This window comes from Suncus etruscus, chromosome 10 (genome assembly GCF_024139225.1).
Source record: "Suncus etruscus isolate mSunEtr1 chromosome 10, mSunEtr1.pri.cur, whole genome shotgun sequence".
NCBI lineage: Eukaryota > Metazoa > Chordata > Mammalia > Eulipotyphla > Soricidae > Suncus > Suncus etruscus.
This window is the reverse complement of record NC_064857.1, coordinates 84,258,469-84,275,341: the sequence shown is the minus strand read 5'-3', so window position 1 is coordinate 84,275,341 and position 16,873 is coordinate 84,258,469. Positions and strand designations below refer to the sequence as shown.

General features: G+C 47.3%; 1 protein-coding gene and 1 non-coding gene across 2 annotated transcripts in view; one reads left to right on the top strand and one right to left on the bottom strand.

Moving 5' to 3' along the window:
- Window positions 1–98: 98 nt before the first annotated feature.
- On the bottom strand, window positions 99–257 carry LOC126021221 (U1 spliceosomal RNA). Its single transcript, XR_007499819.1, has one exon. It is a non-coding gene; the product is annotated as a U1 spliceosomal RNA (small nuclear RNA).
- A 5,749-nt stretch (window positions 258–6,006) lies between these two features.
- The window catches only part of RTF1 (RTF1 homolog, Paf1/RNA polymerase II complex component), a 74,301-nt gene continuing 63,434 nt past the window's right edge, over window positions 6,007–16,873 (top strand). The window contains exon 1 of the mRNA XM_049782137.1: window positions 6,007–6,216. Coding sequence (XP_049638094.1) covers window positions 6,007–6,216 — 210 coding nt within the window. The remainder of the gene's footprint in view (window positions 6,217–16,873) is intronic.

The window sequence follows — 16,873 nt, the reverse complement described above, 5'->3', positions numbered from 1 at the left end:
GCTGGAGCCATAGTATTGCAGGTAAGGCACATGCACCCAACCTGGGTTTTACCTCTGGCTACCCATCATGGCCTCCCTTTTTTTTTTTTTTTTTTAATTAGGGAAGAGTGCACAGTCCCCCACTATCACAAATTGTGCAGTCAAGTTTCTCACATTTGGGGAAATCGCAAGAGTCAGCACCCCCGGAGTGCAATGGGCAAGCCTCACCCTGGGGAAATTACCTTCCTGATCATGAAATTGCCCTGCCAGGTAAGTATATGGTCTCCCATTTCTGAGTGCAGAGCCAGGAATAACCCTAAGCATTGATGGATTGGCAAAACAAAGAAACAAACAAAACTAAAAACAACAACAACAACAAAAAAACTAAAGCTTATCTTTGTTTCCTGGGAGGGAAAGGAGAGGAGGAAGCTGGCACATTCACCCCAGTGAGCATCCAGGTTTTTTTATTTTGATTTTGGTTTATGCCAGACCCAATAGTGTTTAGGGATTACTCCTGCCTCTGCATTCAGAAATCACTCCCGGTGAGCTCCAAGGACCACACGGGGATTGAATGCTGGGACTCAAACCCAGGTCAGCCACAAGCAAAGCAAGCACCTTACCCAGTGTACTATTGGAGTGCCAGGTATTAGATGTGTTATCAATAAATGGGAATAGTGATCTGGTGAAAGAAAACTGAGTAGAAAGCTAATTTAGAGAAAACTATCAAGCATTTGAAAAACATATGGTGTGACGTCAGAACGATAAGAATGGTAGAATTAGGAGACTGTCACTGAAAACCGAGGATGAAAGTCAGAGAACCTCTTTAGTAGCATATTGTGACAGTTTCAGCACCGTCACAGAAGACCAGGAAATCAGAGGACTGGATAAACATCAAATTAGTCAGTGCTCATAAGGTCAAATTAAATAGACCCATTTCAATCCCTGGTACCACACATAAGGTCCCCTCATAAGCTCCAAAGGTCACTCCAGAGCATAAAGCCAGATTTAACTCTGAACATCTCTGGCTGTTTTCCCACAAAATAAAGCAAAACAAAACAAAACACAAACATAGTCTGTTCTGGGGCTGGAGAGATAGCATGAAGGTAGGGCATTTGCTTTGCATGCAGAAGGACGGTGGTTCGAATCCCAGAATTCCATATGGTCCCCTGGCCTGCCAGGAATGATTTCTGTTTTTTTTTTTTGGGGGGGGCGGGCCACACCCATTTGACGCTCAGGGGTTACTCCTGGCTATGCGCTCAGAAATCACTCCTGGCTTGGAGGGACCATATGGGACGCCAGGGGATTGAACCGCAGTCCATCTTAGGCTAGTGCTTGCAAGGCAGATGCCTTCTAACACCACCACTCCAGTCCCTGGGAGTGATTTCTGAGCGTAGAGCCAGGAATAACCCCTGAGCACTGCCGGATGTGAAAAAAAAAGTCTGTTCTAGGGTCCAGAGCAATATTACAGTGGGTAAGACATTTGCCTTGCACATGGCCAACACAAGTTCGATCCCCAGTATCCTCCTATATGTCTCCATGTCTGCCAGGAGTCATTTCTGAGCACGGAGCCAGGCGTAACCCCTGAATGCCATTGAACATGGTCCAAAATAAAACAAAACAAAAGTCTGCTCTCTAATAAGGTGAAATTCTCAAGCAATAGGCCAGAGAGATGCTCAGAAGGCTGGAGCATGTGCTATGCATGTGAATCTATGCTAGGTTCAATACCCAGAACCACTGGGAATGGCTTCAAAATGAACAGAAAAGAAACACCAAATCAATATCTGTCTGCAGAATCATGGCTGGGACCTGACTTAGAAAGTGAAGGATGGGGCCGGAGATATAGCATGAAAGTAAGGCGTTTTGCCTTGCATGCAGGTCGGTGGTTTGAATCCCAGCATCCCATATGGTCCCCTGAGTCTGCCAGGAGTGATGTTGAGCATAGAGCCAGGAGTAACCCCTGAGCACAGCCGGGTGTACCTCAAAAACTGAAACAAAAACAAAAACAAAAATATCTTGGGGCTGGAGTGATAGCACAGCGGTAGGGTGTTTGCCTTGCACGCAGCCAACATAGGATGGAACCTGGTTCAATTCCTGGCATCCCTTATGGTCCCCCAAGCCTACCAGGAATGATTTCTGAGTGCAGAGCCAGGAGTAACCCCTGAGTAACCCTGCCACGTTCAGGGGTTACTCCTGGCTATGCGCTCAGAAATCGCTCCTGGCTTGGGGGGACCATATGGGACGCCGGGGGATCAAACCGCAGTCCGTCCTAGGCTAGTGCTTGCAAGGCAGATGCCTTACCTCTAGCGCCACAACTCAGGTCCCCCCACACACAACCACACACAAAAGAAAATATATATATATATTTTTAAAGAAAATATATTTAAGCACCATGATTACAAACATGTTTGTAGTTGGGTTTCAGTTATAAAAAAAAAGAACACCAGGGCCCGGAGAGATAGCACAGCGGCGTTTGCCTTGCAAGCAGCCGATCCAGGACCAAAGGTGCTTGGTTCGAATCCCAGTGTCCCATATGGTCCCCCGTGCCTGCCAGGAGCTATTTCTGAGCAGACAGCCAGGAGTAACCCCTGAGCACCGCCGGGTGTGGTCCAAAAACCAAAAACCAAAAAAAAAAAAAAAAAGAACACCCCCTTTCACCAGTGCAACATTCCCACCACCAATGCTCTCCATCTCTTTCCTCCCCCACCCCTTGCCTGATTTTGAGACAGGCATTTTATTTCTCTCACTCACTACCATTGTCATAATAGTTATTAGTGTAGTTATTTCTCTTACTGCACTCACCACTCTTTGTGGTAAGCTTCATAACGTGGGCTAGTCCTTCCAGCCCTCATGTCTATTGTCTCTGGGTATAATTATAATAATGTCTTTTATTTTTCATAAATCCCATAGATGAGTGAAACTATTTTGTGTCTATCTCTCTCCTCTGACTTATTTCACTCAGAATAATAGTTTCCATGTTCATCCATGTATAGAAAAATCTCATGACTTCACTTTTCCCGATGGCTGCATAGTATTCCATTGTGTTTATGAACCACAATTTCTTTAGCTACTCATCTGTTGTCGGGCATCTGGATTATTTCCAGATTCTGGCTATTATAAATAGCACTGCAATGAATATAGGTGTGAGGAGAGGAAGGGATTTTTGAATTGTATTTTTGTGTTCCTAGAGTATATCCCTAGGATATACGTATATATCCTGGATATATAGCTGGATCATATGGGAGTTCAATTTCCAGTTTTTTGTTTTTGTTTCTTTTTCTGTTTTTGGATCACACCCGGCGGCACTCAGGGTTTATACCCTACCACTGCGCTCTCTCTCCAGCCCATCTTTCCAACCCCCAATTTTCCAGTTTTTTGAGGAGCCTCCATATTGTTTTCCATAAAGGCTGGACTAGACAGCATTCCTACCATCAGTGAATGAGTGTTCCTTTCTCCCCACATGCCTGACATCACTGATTATTCTTGTGTGTGTGTGTGTGTGATATTTTTTTATTGCCTTACTTTGTAGGAAAGCTGAAATGTTTTTGTTTTTTGGGGCCACACTGACAGTGTTCAGGAGTTTCTCCTAGCTCTGCACTCAAGAGATCACTTCTGGTATGAATTGGGGAGCCTATGGGTTGCAAGGGATGAAACCCAGGTTGATCACGTGCAATGTAAGCAACTTACTTTATGATTGCTTTGGCCCCTCATGTAAAATGTTTTGTTAGGTTGGTAATGTTGCCAGCATTTTCCAAAACTTCTTTCTTCTCTGGACCATACTATTCTGTTTTTTTTTTTGTTTGTTTGTTTGTTTGTTTGTTTTTTAGGGCAAATCCAGCACTTCTCAGGGGTTACCCCTGGCTCTGCACTCAGGAATTACATCTGGGTTGCTTAGGGAGACCATATGGGTGCCAAAGATAGAACCCAGGTAAGAAGGCAAACACTCTACCTGCTGTACTTCTATTGTTTTGTTTTGTTTTGTTTAGCCACACTGAAACCTATCTGGAACCTATTTGAGCCACTTTCTATTCTTGACTCCCCCCCCCCATAATAATTTTCCATCTTTCCCATTGACAGATATGTATTAGGGCATGCTCCTGAAGCTAAATAGTGAGGAGGCTACAGAAACTGTCACCAAACACCAAGCTTCCAATTCATCGTAAAAGGAGTTAACTCGGGATAGCACAGAGTAAGGTGTTTACCTTGCACACGACCATCACAGGACAGATGGTGGTTTGAAACACGGCATCCCATATAATCCCCTATGGCTGCCAGGAGCAATTTCTGAGCACAGAGGCAGGAGTAATCCAAGTACTGGGTGTTACACTCCCCCTCCCCCAAAGGAGGTAACTCAGGAATAGCCAGATGGATGGAACAGAGAAGGGCCTCAATACTTCTTGTTCTCTCCAGACACCATTCTTGCAAGTCTTTAAATGCTCAGCACCATGGCTGGAAGCTCTTTTAATTACTTGAAGGCATGCATATTGTGATTGATTACTGTCAACTTGCTGAAGCATGTAAATTTTATTTTATTAATGTTATATAATAACAAGAAAAAGGGAGCCAGGGAAAAAGAAGTCAGCAGATGACAAGAGTCTAAATCCCCGGTTCAGCACCTGAAAAAGGAATTGACTCCAAATACTTTTTTGGTCTCGATGTGTGTATATATGTTACTAGATGTTGAACTCAGGTCCTCATACTTGCAAGCCATTTATTCTACTACTGATCTATATTTCTAGCTTCTTTTAAAGAGGTTTTCATTTGTCTGCGGTACTGGGGATTCAACCCAGTGTCTCCTACATGCTAGTTAAGTGCTCCACCGCCGGAACTACATCCCTGGGACTGTCCAAATACTTTCAAATGTCCAAAGAAGTTCTGAAAATACTTTCAAATGATCATTACTCTATTCCCTAACCTATAGACCAGATTTTACAAAGCAATTTCTTCTAGAGTCATCATTTTTTTTAGAGTCACCTTTTTTGGGTGAGCTGATCTCAAACTCCACAGGTTCAAAGAGGAACATTTCCTAGAAGGGGTGGTTTTCTCAAACTTCTCTGCTTGTCTTTATCTCAGGGATAAAGACATTGCCAGTTTGATCATTTGTCTGCTATTTCCCCCTCCTCCCCACTAGTCTAAAGTGTAGTCCTAGGAATTCAAAACTTTTTATTTTTATGTCTGAATAAAAATATTTTTCCGCCAGCGGTGCAAGGCCGGGTCCCTAGCCAGGCTGCGGTACGGGCGATGCAGGAGGCCGATTGAGGGCGCCCTCGACACTCCGTCGGCGTCAGTTAAGGCAGAACCGGCGCTTGGGCTGGCCGCTCGAGGCCACACCGGGTAGGGGGTTTGCAAAGCTACGCGGCAGAAAGCTGCGCCGTGGCCCCAGACGCGGGTCCCGGGAAATTGACTGCAAGCCGTTCCCAGCCCGGCTTCCGGGCACGTGCGTAAGCCCCGCCCCTTACGCTGCGTCGGGGGCGAGGCGGGGGCAGGTCTCCAGAAAATTGACAAAGCCCCGCCCCTTATTACGTCAGGGGTGGGGCGGGGCTCGAGGAAATTGACAGAAACCCATTCCCCGCGCGGGTCCGGGTTCTGTGCGGAAGGCGCTCCCCTCACGCTGCGTCGGGGCGGGGAAGGGCGGGGCGGGTCTGGAGGAAATTGACGAAAATCCATTTCCAGTTCGGCCCCCGAGCATGTGCGGAAGCCCCGCCCTTTACTCTATGGCTCAGGAAATTGACAGAAACTCATTCCCAGCCAGGCTTCCGGGCATGTGCGTAAGCCCCGCCCTTTACTCTACGGCTCAGGAAATTGACAGAAACTCATTCCCAACCCGGCTTCCGGGCATGTGCGTAAGCCCCGCCCCCCACGCTGCGTCGGGGGCGGGGCGGGTCCCAAGGAAATCGACGGCAACCCTTTCCCAGCCCGGCTTTCGGGCCTGGGCGTAAGCCCCGCCACTCGCGCTGCGTCGGGGGCGTGGCGCGGCGCGGCCTGGGCGGGCGGGGCGGGGGGCGTGGCCAGGGGCGGCGCGGAGCGCGCATGCGCGGTCGCCTTTGTGTGGGTCGAGCGGCGGCCGTGGCGGTGGCGGCGGCGGCGGCGGTGGCGGTCCCGCGGGCGGGCGGGCGAGCGGGGAGTCCGGGCGGCGTCCGGCGCGGGAGCCGGGGGGCCAGCATGGTGAAGAAGCGGAAAGGCCGCGTGGTGATCGACTCGGACTCGGAGGACAGCGGCAGCGACGAGAACCTGGACCAGGTGAGGGCAGAGCAGGCCGCGGAGGGCGGCGCGGGCCGGGGAGCGGCGGGCGGGCTGCGGGACGCGGGAGCCGCCGGGCCCGAGGCCTCCCGCCGTCCGCCCGCCCGCCCGCCCGCCGAGGGCCGGACCCGCGCCCCACCTTCGTCGCTGGCGGGCCGGGCCGGGCGCTGCTGGGCCGGGGCCCTGTGGTGCTGGTGCCGGCTCCGCTCGGGACACCCCAAGGGACAGGCAGGGGCCCCGGCTGGCAGGCGCGGCCGAGACTTCGCCCTGGGGCTGGGGGCCGGACCCCCCGATGTCAGGCCGGAGGCGCGGAAGGAAAGGGGCCCTGGTGTTACGCCGCACCCCCAGAATGCTCCCTTGCGAGAAGATGGTGCTCGGAAGCCCTGGACGCAAGCGACTCGCCGAGGGAGAGCGACCCCGTCCCGGGGCTCGTCGCCCGCAGAGCCTGGCAGAGACTGGAAGCAGAAGCTCCCTGGCAGCAGCGCCGCGGTGATGCCGGATCTTGTAGGAAGCCTCGGATCTTGCAGAAGACAAGTCACTGTGTCAAGGCACGACGCGGGGCCGAACTTGCCGTCTCCAGCTACGACTCCTAGCCGCTTTCTAGCCTCACCGGGAAGTCGGGCCGAATGTTAGTTAGTTAGTTAGTTAGGTAGCCTCGTGTCGTGTGTGTGTGTCTCTCTGGGCTCAAGGAAGAATTGGTATTCCAAGGACTTGCTAAAAAAAAACTTTTGTATAAATGACTTATGCAGGGCTGGTCCTATTTTTTTTTTATTTTTAGGCCTGTGGTCTCCAGGTAAAGATATTAAGCTATGGGTTTGAGAGAGAGAGAATACAATACAGGAGAGAAAGAGCTTTGCTGGCACAAGGCACGTCTGGGTTCTGTGCCGGCCCTGAGCACAGAGCTGGAAGTAAGTTCTGAGTCTGCCAGGTATTAGCTCTCCCACCCGACCCCTACCCCCAGGAAAAAAATCAGGATTCGAAGAAGTGGTCTAAGGAGGAACCACTGGAGCGGTAGTAAAGGAAAAGTGTTTCGTGAACAGTATGGAGGTAGAAAGTGATCAAAGGGATATGGACACAGTTAAAAATAGGAATTATATACGACGAAAGCTTCCTTAGTGAACGCTTCCTGGAGTTTACAAAAATACGTAAATTGTGGGCCTGAGAAATAGTACAGTGGTCTACCTGGGTTTGGGTTTGATCAGCAGTACCACATTTGGTCCTGCAGGCCTGCTATAGGTTAATAAGCCCTGAGCACAGCTGGATGTGTCTTTCCCCAAAATATATATATATAAAATTGTGACTGAAAATTTGATCATTTTAGATGGACACTTAGCAGCGAGCGGAAACAGGTTATAATTAAAATGCACATAATTATGTTACAGATAACATATGCATAAAACTATTTTTTGAATTTGACATGGAAAGGTTTTTGATAGTAACCTTTTCCATTTACATAGTGCCTAGAGCAGGGGTCTCAAACTCAATTTACTTGGGGGCTGCAGGAGACAAAGTCGGGGTGATCCTTGAGTGCAAAGTCAGTTGTAAGCCTTGAACATTGGGGGGTGTGACCCAAACAACTAAAACAAAACAAAACAAAACAAAAAAAGATTCCTCTAGGGCAGGGCCACAAAATGTTGTATGGAGGGCTGCAAACTGCCCACGGGCTGCGAGTTTGAGACCCCTGGCCTAGAGGGAAGTAGTATTCCTAACTAAATGTTTTTATTTACATTTTCAAGTTTTTTAAATTATGATGCAGTTGGTATTTCGTGTATTTTTCTGTCGAAGACAGTGGAGGTTAAAGAAGTAACTACCAGGCCGGAGAGATAGCATGGAGGTTAAGGCATTTGCCTTGCATGCAGAAGGTTGGTGGTTCGAATCCCGACATCCCATATGGTCCCCTGAGCGCTGCCAGGTGTGACCCAGAAACAAAAAAAGAAGTAACTTTCTCGATTCATACAACTTTCAGGTGGTGGATTTGGAATTCGAATAAAATCTGCACAGGTGCAAGGCCTGTTCTCTTTCATGATACCAATTTAATTTGTTAGCCTTCTGGGACACACGAGTGGTACTGGCGACAGTGCTCAGGTGTCCAATTTGGCTGTGATCTGGGACTATGCGGGTCTCCCACATGCAAAAGCGTTGCTCTCCAGCTTGTGGAGCTAGCTGTCTCTCAGGCCCAATGTTTCATATTGCAAAAAGGAGAGTAGTATTTTTTGTGGACGTTTCTATGTTGCTAGAATTCATGTTTATGAGGTAAATTGAGTAGTTTAAAGGGAATTGTTGTATCCACTGAGATTATGTGGATGGCTTCCTTTGTAAGGCATTATCAAGACATCTGTGTTCTGATGATGAAGGATCCATGCCTGATGCAAATATTAAGTCCTTAGCGATTTTTTCTCAGAATTCTGACAAGTAAAATGAATCGATTGAGAGCTTCCCTTTGCGGTAGAGAGTTTACCTGATCAACCAAGAGCTTCTCCAAAATGGATTACCACTTTATTTGTTGGTTTGGAGGCAACACCCATCATTGCCCTGGAACCTCCCTCTGTTCAAGATGCTGAGGGCCCCTATGTGATACCAAAGATCAAACTGAGATTTGATTGCAAGACTTTGCAATTGCAAGACTCTTGCCTGGGATGATTGCAACTTTGAATCCAACTTTTTTTTTTTTTTGGTTTTTGGGCCACACCCGGCAGTGCTCAGGGGTTACTCCTGGCTGTCTGCTCAGAAATAGCTCCTGGCAGGCACGGGGGACCATATGGGACACCAGGATTTGAACCAACCACCTTTGGTCGTGGATCGGCTGCTTGCAAGGCAAACACCGCTGTGCTATCTCTCAGGGCCCTGAATCCAACTCTTAAGTATCTATTTGTAAATAGGCCTTTGTTGGATGAAAACCAGATCAGAATTCCTTTTATCTACCTACTCTGTGACTTCTCTCCCATGATGTTGAGCATCATGCCAGCCTATCAAAGGAGTAGAGTGTAAGAGAAAAAAACTCTGCCTTTTAGTGTTTTGTTTGTTTGTTTGTTTAGTTTTGGGGCCACAGCCAGCGGGTGCTCGGGATTACTCCTGCTTAGAACCACTCCTGGCAGGCTTGTGGGAGGATCATATGAAATGCCAGGGATCAAACCCAGGTCATTTCTGGTCAGCTGTGTGCAAGGCAAATGTCCTACTCACTGTGCATTGCTCTGGTCCCTGCCTTTTAGTTTTTACCAGGCACTTTTAGCAGTTCAAAGTCAGTTGGTTTTCTGAGAAGTCCTCAGAGCAAAAATGAAAGCATCTATGTCTGTCCTAGCCAAAATGTCTTAGGTTGCTCCAAATAGTTCTGGCTCTTCATTGAGGTATGATGATATATTTGCTCTTAGATGTTCTCTAATGGAAAAGCCTTAACTATGACCGACCAATGTTGGAAAGTCTGATGTGAGAGAATAAGTACAGTTAGGAAGGAGCTCTTGTCTTCCCTCTTTCTGTATTTCTGTGTGATTTGTACATGGAGGTCCCGGCCCTTTGTGTCTGTAATAGATCTTATTTAGCTCTTCCTAAACGGAAGGCGCATGAATCTTCCATGCTGGTTTTTGCTGGCGTTGGGGAGGAGCAGCTTTGTCAGAAACTACCTGGGTGTCTGTTTAACATATACTTCTGTGGTCTGGGAGATGGCTCAAAGGTGCATGCTTTGCATGTGAGGGTCCTGAGTTCAACCCTTGAAACCATGGGGTCCCCTGAGAACCAAGCTGGGAGTAGTTTCCAGACACTGCTGAATCTGCCCTCCCAAAAAGTGGAGAAACAAATACAATTCAAGTGTACTTTTTAGAGGGTCCCAATCTCAGACCTGTTGAATCAGACCCTTAGAAGATAAGAGTTGTGGAGATTTTGTAGTTGTTTTAATAACTGAGACCAATCTTAGTAATTGGGATAATCCTTTTAGGTAAAAGACCCAAGTAGATTTGGGGTGGGTTGGCACACCTGACAATGCTCAAGGGTTAGAGTTACTCCTGGCTTTGCATTCAGGGATCACTCGTGGCAGGCTTTTTGGACCTTATGGGATTCTGGGATACCTGTTACTTCCTGTGCTAGCCAAGTGCCCTACCCATCCTACTATCACCCCGCCCCTGAAAGCCAAATACGGAGTTTGAAAGAAAAAAGGAGGCAGAGCTGTTGTCTCTTTTAAATCTCTGAAATCTTTAAATGATTTGAATGCTTTTTGTTACTTTTTATTTATTTTCTCTCCTTGATATGAAGGATCCAGTAGTAACTGGATCAGAGTGTTGTGAAATTTTTTTTTTTTTTTTTGGTTTTTCGGGCCACACCCATTTGGTGCTCAGGGGTTACTCCTGGCTAAGCGCTCAGAAATTGCCCCTGGCTTGGGGGGACCGCCATATGGGACACCTGGGGATCCAGCCTCGGTCCTTACTTGTCTGCTTGCAAAGCAGACATCTTACCTCTAGCGCCACCTCGCCGGCCCAGTGTTGTGAAATTTATTTATTTACTTATTTATTTTTTTATTTTTGGGCCACATTCAGTGGCTCTTGGGTTACTCCCTGGCTCTGCATTCAGAAGTCACTCCTGAAAGGCTCAGGACCATACGGGATGCCTGGGATCAAACCCAGGTCAACCACATATAGGGTAAACACCCTACCCACTGTGCTATCATTCCAGCCCCTGAAATTCTTTTTTTTTTTTTTGGTTTTTGGGTCACACCCGGCGTTGCTCAGGGGTTACTCCTGGCTGTCTGCTCAGAAATAGCTCCTGGCAGGCACAGGGGACCATATGGGACACCGGGATTTGAACCAACCACCTTTGGTTCTGGATCGGCTGCTTGCAAGGCAAACACCGCTATGCTATCTCTCTGGGCCCCCCTGAAATTCATTTTAATTTTCAAGTTATTTTATTTTTTTAATACTTTATGGATTGATTGGTTTCTGGGCCACACCCATTGGTGCCCAGGGATTACTCCTGGCTCTGCACTCAGAAATCGCTCCTGCCAGGCAGGAGGACTATAGGGGACCCAGAATCAAACTGGGTCCCTCCTGGGTAGGCCACATGCAAGGCAAACACTCTACCGCTGCACTATCTCTCTGGCCCTTTCAAAATATTTTAAAATTATTTTTATTAATTGGAATTTTGGGGGGGTCATATCTGCTGTGCTCAGGATTTATTCCAGACTCTATGCTCAGAAATCGCTCCTGGCGGACTCCAGGGACTGTGGGATGCCGGGATTCGAACCATCTTCCATCCTGGGTACGCTGCTTGCAAGGCAAATGTCCTACCGCTGTGCTATCACTCCAGCCCCAATTGGAATATTTTTTAACTTGTGACCTGCTAATGACCTCTTTAATATTGACCACACCCTTTTTCAGCATTTTAGAACTGGATCATGAAAATACTTGCCTTTGCTTCCGGGGAGGGGGTGTGTTAGATTTTCTGCTTTATCATGTACCGACCTGTATGTAGATTATAAATGTCACTCTTTATGGAATAATATTTCTGTACAGGTCCTATAAAATGAAAAGCACTCTAGAGAATAAAGAAATCAAAATAATTCAACATTTATGAAAGTTACTAGAATGTTTTCTTTCATGATTTTTTCTTTTTTTTTTTTTTTTTTTTTTTTTTGTGGTTTTTGGGTCACACCCGGCAGTGCTCAGGGGTTATTCCTGGCTCCAGGCTCAGAAATTGCTCCTGGCAGGCACGGGGGACCATATGGGACGCCGGGATTCGAACCGATGACCTCCTGCATGAAAGGCAAACGCCTTACCTCCATGCTATCTCTCCGGCCCCTCATGATTTTTTCTTATTTGAGATGTCTATTATAGTGTTATATCCTGTTTTTCTCTTTTCTTCCTTAAACTAAGAATACAAAATTTATCTTTGAGGCCAGAGAGATAGCACAGCGGTAGCGCGTTTGCCTTGCAAGTGCTGACCCAGGACCAATGGTGGTTCGAATCCCGGCATCCCATATGGTCCCCTGTGCCTGCCAGGAGTGATTTCTGAGCAGAGAGCCAGGAGTAACCCCTGAACATCGCCGGGTGTGGCCCAAAAAATAAAAAAAAAAATTAATCTTTGAGGACAGGCCTCCTAAGTATTTTTTAGGGGGTGCACCCCCTTGTGGTGCTCAGGGATTTCTCCTGCCTCTTTGCTCAGGAGTCACTCCTGGCCATCTCAGAGGATCTTATGGGATGCTGGGGGTTCCCCAGGTCAGCCGCAAGTGCCCTACCCACTCTGCTATTGCTCTGGCCCCTTTTCTAGGACTTTATTAACAATAAAAGTTATTTTAAAATATTATTTCTTGGAGCCGGAGTGGTGGCCCAGGGTGTAAGGTGTCTGCCTTGTGCACGCTAACCAAGGACAGACCGTAGTTTGATCCCCCGGCATCCCATATGGTCCCCAAGCCAGGAGTTAACCCCTGAGCATCACCAGATGTGGCCCAACCCCCCCCCCCCAAATCATTTCTTAAACCATCACTAAGAAGTTGGAAGTTTGGAGGTTATGTTACTTATTAGTATGATCGTTTTGTTGTTGTGGGTTTTTGTTTGTTTTGGTGTTTGGGTCACAGGAGCTCAGGAGTTACTCTTGGCTCTGTGCTCAGAAATCGCTCCTGGCAGGCTCAGGGGACTGTATGGATTCGAGAAACCGAACCATCCTGGGTCAGCCACTTGCAAGGCAAATGCCCTGTCTCTGTGCTATTGATTTGGGGGGAGGGTGTCACGACACCAAGCAGCGCTTGGGGGTTACTCCTGGCTCTACGCTTAGAAATCTATCCTGGTAGGCCGGGATTTGAACCACTATCTTTCTGCATGCAACACAAATGTCCTACCTCCGTGCTATCTCTCTGACCCTAATGCAGGGGTCTCAAACTCCTCGAGGCCCTCCATACAACATTTTGTGGCCCTGCCCTAGAGGAATCTTCTTTTGTTTTAGTTATTTGGGGCCCATCCCCCAATGTTCAAGGCTTACTACTGATTTTGCACTCAAGGATCACTCCTACTTTGCCTCCTGCAGCCCCCAGGTAAATTGAGTTTGAGACCCCTGCCCTAATGTGATCCTTTTGACATTGAAGAAGAGTTAGGTGTCAGAATTCTAAGTGTCAGTTTATAATTTGCTCATTAATTTGTGCTATTGTATTCAGCTAGTGTTTGCATGAGCTGTTTCACAGGTCTTCCTTTTCTTTCTCTCCTTCCTTCCCTTCCCTTCCCTTCCCTTCCCTCCCCTCCCCTCCCCTCCCCTCCCCTCCCCTCCCCTCCCCTCCCCTCCCCTCCCCTCCCTTCCCTCCCCACTTCTGTTGGGGCTTCTTGCTCCCTTCCCACCCTTTCCAGTCTGTCAGTGTTTCTAGAGCAGAGCTCGCTGCCCTTGCACGAATGTTTTAGTGCTCAGATTGGCATTCAGGATGGAGGTGTTTCCACCTGCAGGGAGCTAGAAGCAGTGGGCTAGAGGAGGGGAGCAAGTATGGGTGATGCTCAGAGAGAATCACTTCTTTGACAATTGTGCTACTAAAAGCGAGGATCTTGTGGCAGTGTCACCAGGAACTCTGTTGATCTAATGGAAGTGATTGCTTAAGTGAGCCTGAGAATATGCTTTGAGATGCTGAAAAGTGGAGGCCACACTTTAGTGGTACTCAAGGGACCATGTATGGCCTCTGGTTCAGAGCATTGCCAGGTGTGGCCCCAAAATAAAAAAGTTGTAAAGCCTCTGATGAAGTCATTTTGGCAATGTTTTTCCATTTTTTGTTGTTAGGTTGCATTTGAAGGTGCTCAGGGCTTTCTCTTGGCTCTGTGCTCAGAAATCACTATTGACAGGCTCTGGGAACCATATGGGATGTTGGGGATTGAACCTGGGTTGGCCATGTGCAAGGCGAATACCCTACCTGCTGTACTATCTCTGGATCCTTTTTGTTGTTGTTGTTGTTTGTTTGTTTTTGGTTACACTTGGCATCGCTCAGGGGTTACTCCTGGCTCCACGCTCAGAAATCACTTCTGGCAGGCATGGGGGACCATATGGGATGCTGGGATTTGAACCAATGACCTTCTGCATGAAAGGAAAATGCCTTACCTCCATGCTATCTCTCTGGCCCCTCTCTCTCTCTCTCTGTATCCTTTTTACCTTTTTTTTTTTTTGCTTTTTGGGTCACAGCGAAAGAGGATTTGTCTTGCACACTACAACCCAGGATGGACCTGGGTTCAATCCCCAGTATCATATATGGCCTCCCAAATAGCTAGAAGCTATTTCTGAGAGCAGAGCCAGGAGTAACCACTGAGTGCCGTTGGGTGTGGCTCAAAAACAAAAAAAAAATAGATTAAAATAATTTATTTTTTCTTTTTGGGCAACACCCAACAGTGCTCAGGGCATACTCCTGGTTCTGCACTTAGGAAAATTATTCCTGGGGGGCTCAAGAAACCAAATGGGATACCGGGACCTAATCCTGGTTGGTTTTGTGCAAAGCAAGCACTTTACCCACTGTACTCTCTGACCCATTATTGATTTTTCCTTTGGTTTTTGGGCCACAGAAGACAATGTATGGTGCTACTCCCAGCTCAGTGCTTGGGAGTCATTCTAGTAGTACTCTAGTAGTACTCTGGAGATTTTGCAATGCTCAGTGAGCCTGAGCATGGTCCACCTGCTTGCAAAACATCTGGTTGGCCTGCTGAGCTATTTTTCTGACTTATTGTTGTATCAATATATTGAATAAGTATTTTTGAATGCTATATAGTTAGAAAGTAGATTCATTTTGAGATCATATTTGAGCTATCAAATTTAGAGGACTTGAGGACTGTGCACTGTGTGGAAAAGAGGAAGTTGTGATATGAGATGGGGATCCTTAGAAGAAGGTCGGACATAAAGTGAAGCTTATGAGTGCATTCTGGGGGCGGATACAGAATTTAAAGTTGTCGGGGCTGGAGAGATAGCATGGAGGTAAGGCGTTTGCCTTTCATGCAGGAGGTCATCTGTTCGAATCCCAGCATCCCATATGGTCCCCCGTGCCTGCCTGGAGCAATTTCTGAGCCTGGAGCCAGGAATTACCCCTGAGCACTGCCGGGTGTGACCCAAAAACCACAAAAGAATTTAAAGTTGTCTTTTAACCATATTTAAACCATGTTTAGGGGTCAGAAAGATAGCACAGCGGGTTAGGCAGTTGCCTTGCATGCTGCCAACTCGGGATGGACTTGGATTCAATCCCTGACATCCCATAATGGTCCCTGAGCCTGCCAGGAGCGATTTCTGAGTGCAGAGCCCTGAGTGCCATTGGGTGTGGGCCAAAAACCAAAATAAAAAAAATTGTTTTTAAATCTTGTGGAGTTATCTGCGTGAGGGGGGAATAATGCCTGGGGCTTAGAACTCATTCCAGAGCACATATTTTGTATGATGGCCCCAGGTTTCATCCCTGAGACTGCCAGGACTTCTGAGCACTGGACTGGGAGTAGCTCTTAGCACCAGCAAACAGGAAAAGGAAGAAAGAAAAGAATGCAACCCAACAGAATATCATTTAACACATTTTTGTTAAATAAGCATTGTGAAATGTTTACTATTCTGGTTACAGTAGGATTACTTCTAGATAAGGGATACTGCTTTGGCCCTCTATTGATATCCCTTCTGGTTTTTGTTTTGAGTTATACCTGGAGATACTGTGGGTTATTTCTGGCCCTGCTCTCAGGATCACTCCTGGTGGTGTGCCAAGGATCATATAGGATTTGGGGTATCGAACTCAGTAAGCTGAATGCAAGTCAAGTGTCTTACCTGCTATACTATCTTTCTTTTTTTTTTTTTTTTTTTTTTTTTTTTTTTGTGGTTTTTGGGTCACACCCGGCAGTGCTCAGGGGTTACTCCTGGCTCCATGCTCAGAAATTGCTCCTGGCAGGCACGGGGGACCATATGGGACGCCGGGATTTGAACCGATGACCTTCTGCATGAAAGGCAAACGCCTTACCTCCATGCTATCGCTCCGGCCCCTATACTATCTTTCTGACTCCTTTTTTTTTTGTTTTTTGTTTTTTGTTTTTGGGCCACACCCGGCGGTGCTCAGGGCTTACTCCTGGCTGTCTGCTCAGAAATAGCTCCTGGCAGGCACTGGGGACCATATGGGACACCGGGATTCGAACCAACCACCTTTGGTCTTGGATCGGCACCGCTGTGCTATCTCTCCAGGCTCTCTGACTCCTATTGATATATCCTTCTTCCTTCCTTCCTTTCTTCCCTCCCTCCCTCCCTCCCTCCCTCCCTCCCTCCCTCCCTCCCTCCCTCCCTCCCTTCCTTCCTTCCTTCCTTCCTTCCTTCCTTTCCTTTCCTTTCCTTTCTTTTCTTTTTTTTGTTTATATTTTTGTTTGGGGCCACACCTGGCCATATTCAGGAGTTACTCCTGGCTCTGCACTTAGGTATCACTATTGGAGGGATCTGGAGAATCTTATGGGATGCTGAAGATCAAACCTGGGTACACCAAGTGCAAGTCAAACACTACCTTCTTGTATGATCTCTGTGACACTTGTATATCTCTTCTTTAAAGGGACAAAATGAAAAAATAAATAAAGGGACAAAATGTACATTGGTCAGAAAATTGTGTTGGAGCTACTACACTTGTAACATCTTGCTTCTAGGTAACTTATTTTGAATGGATTTAAAAAATGCTTTTCTAGGGCCCTGAGAGATAGCACAGCGGCGTTTGCCT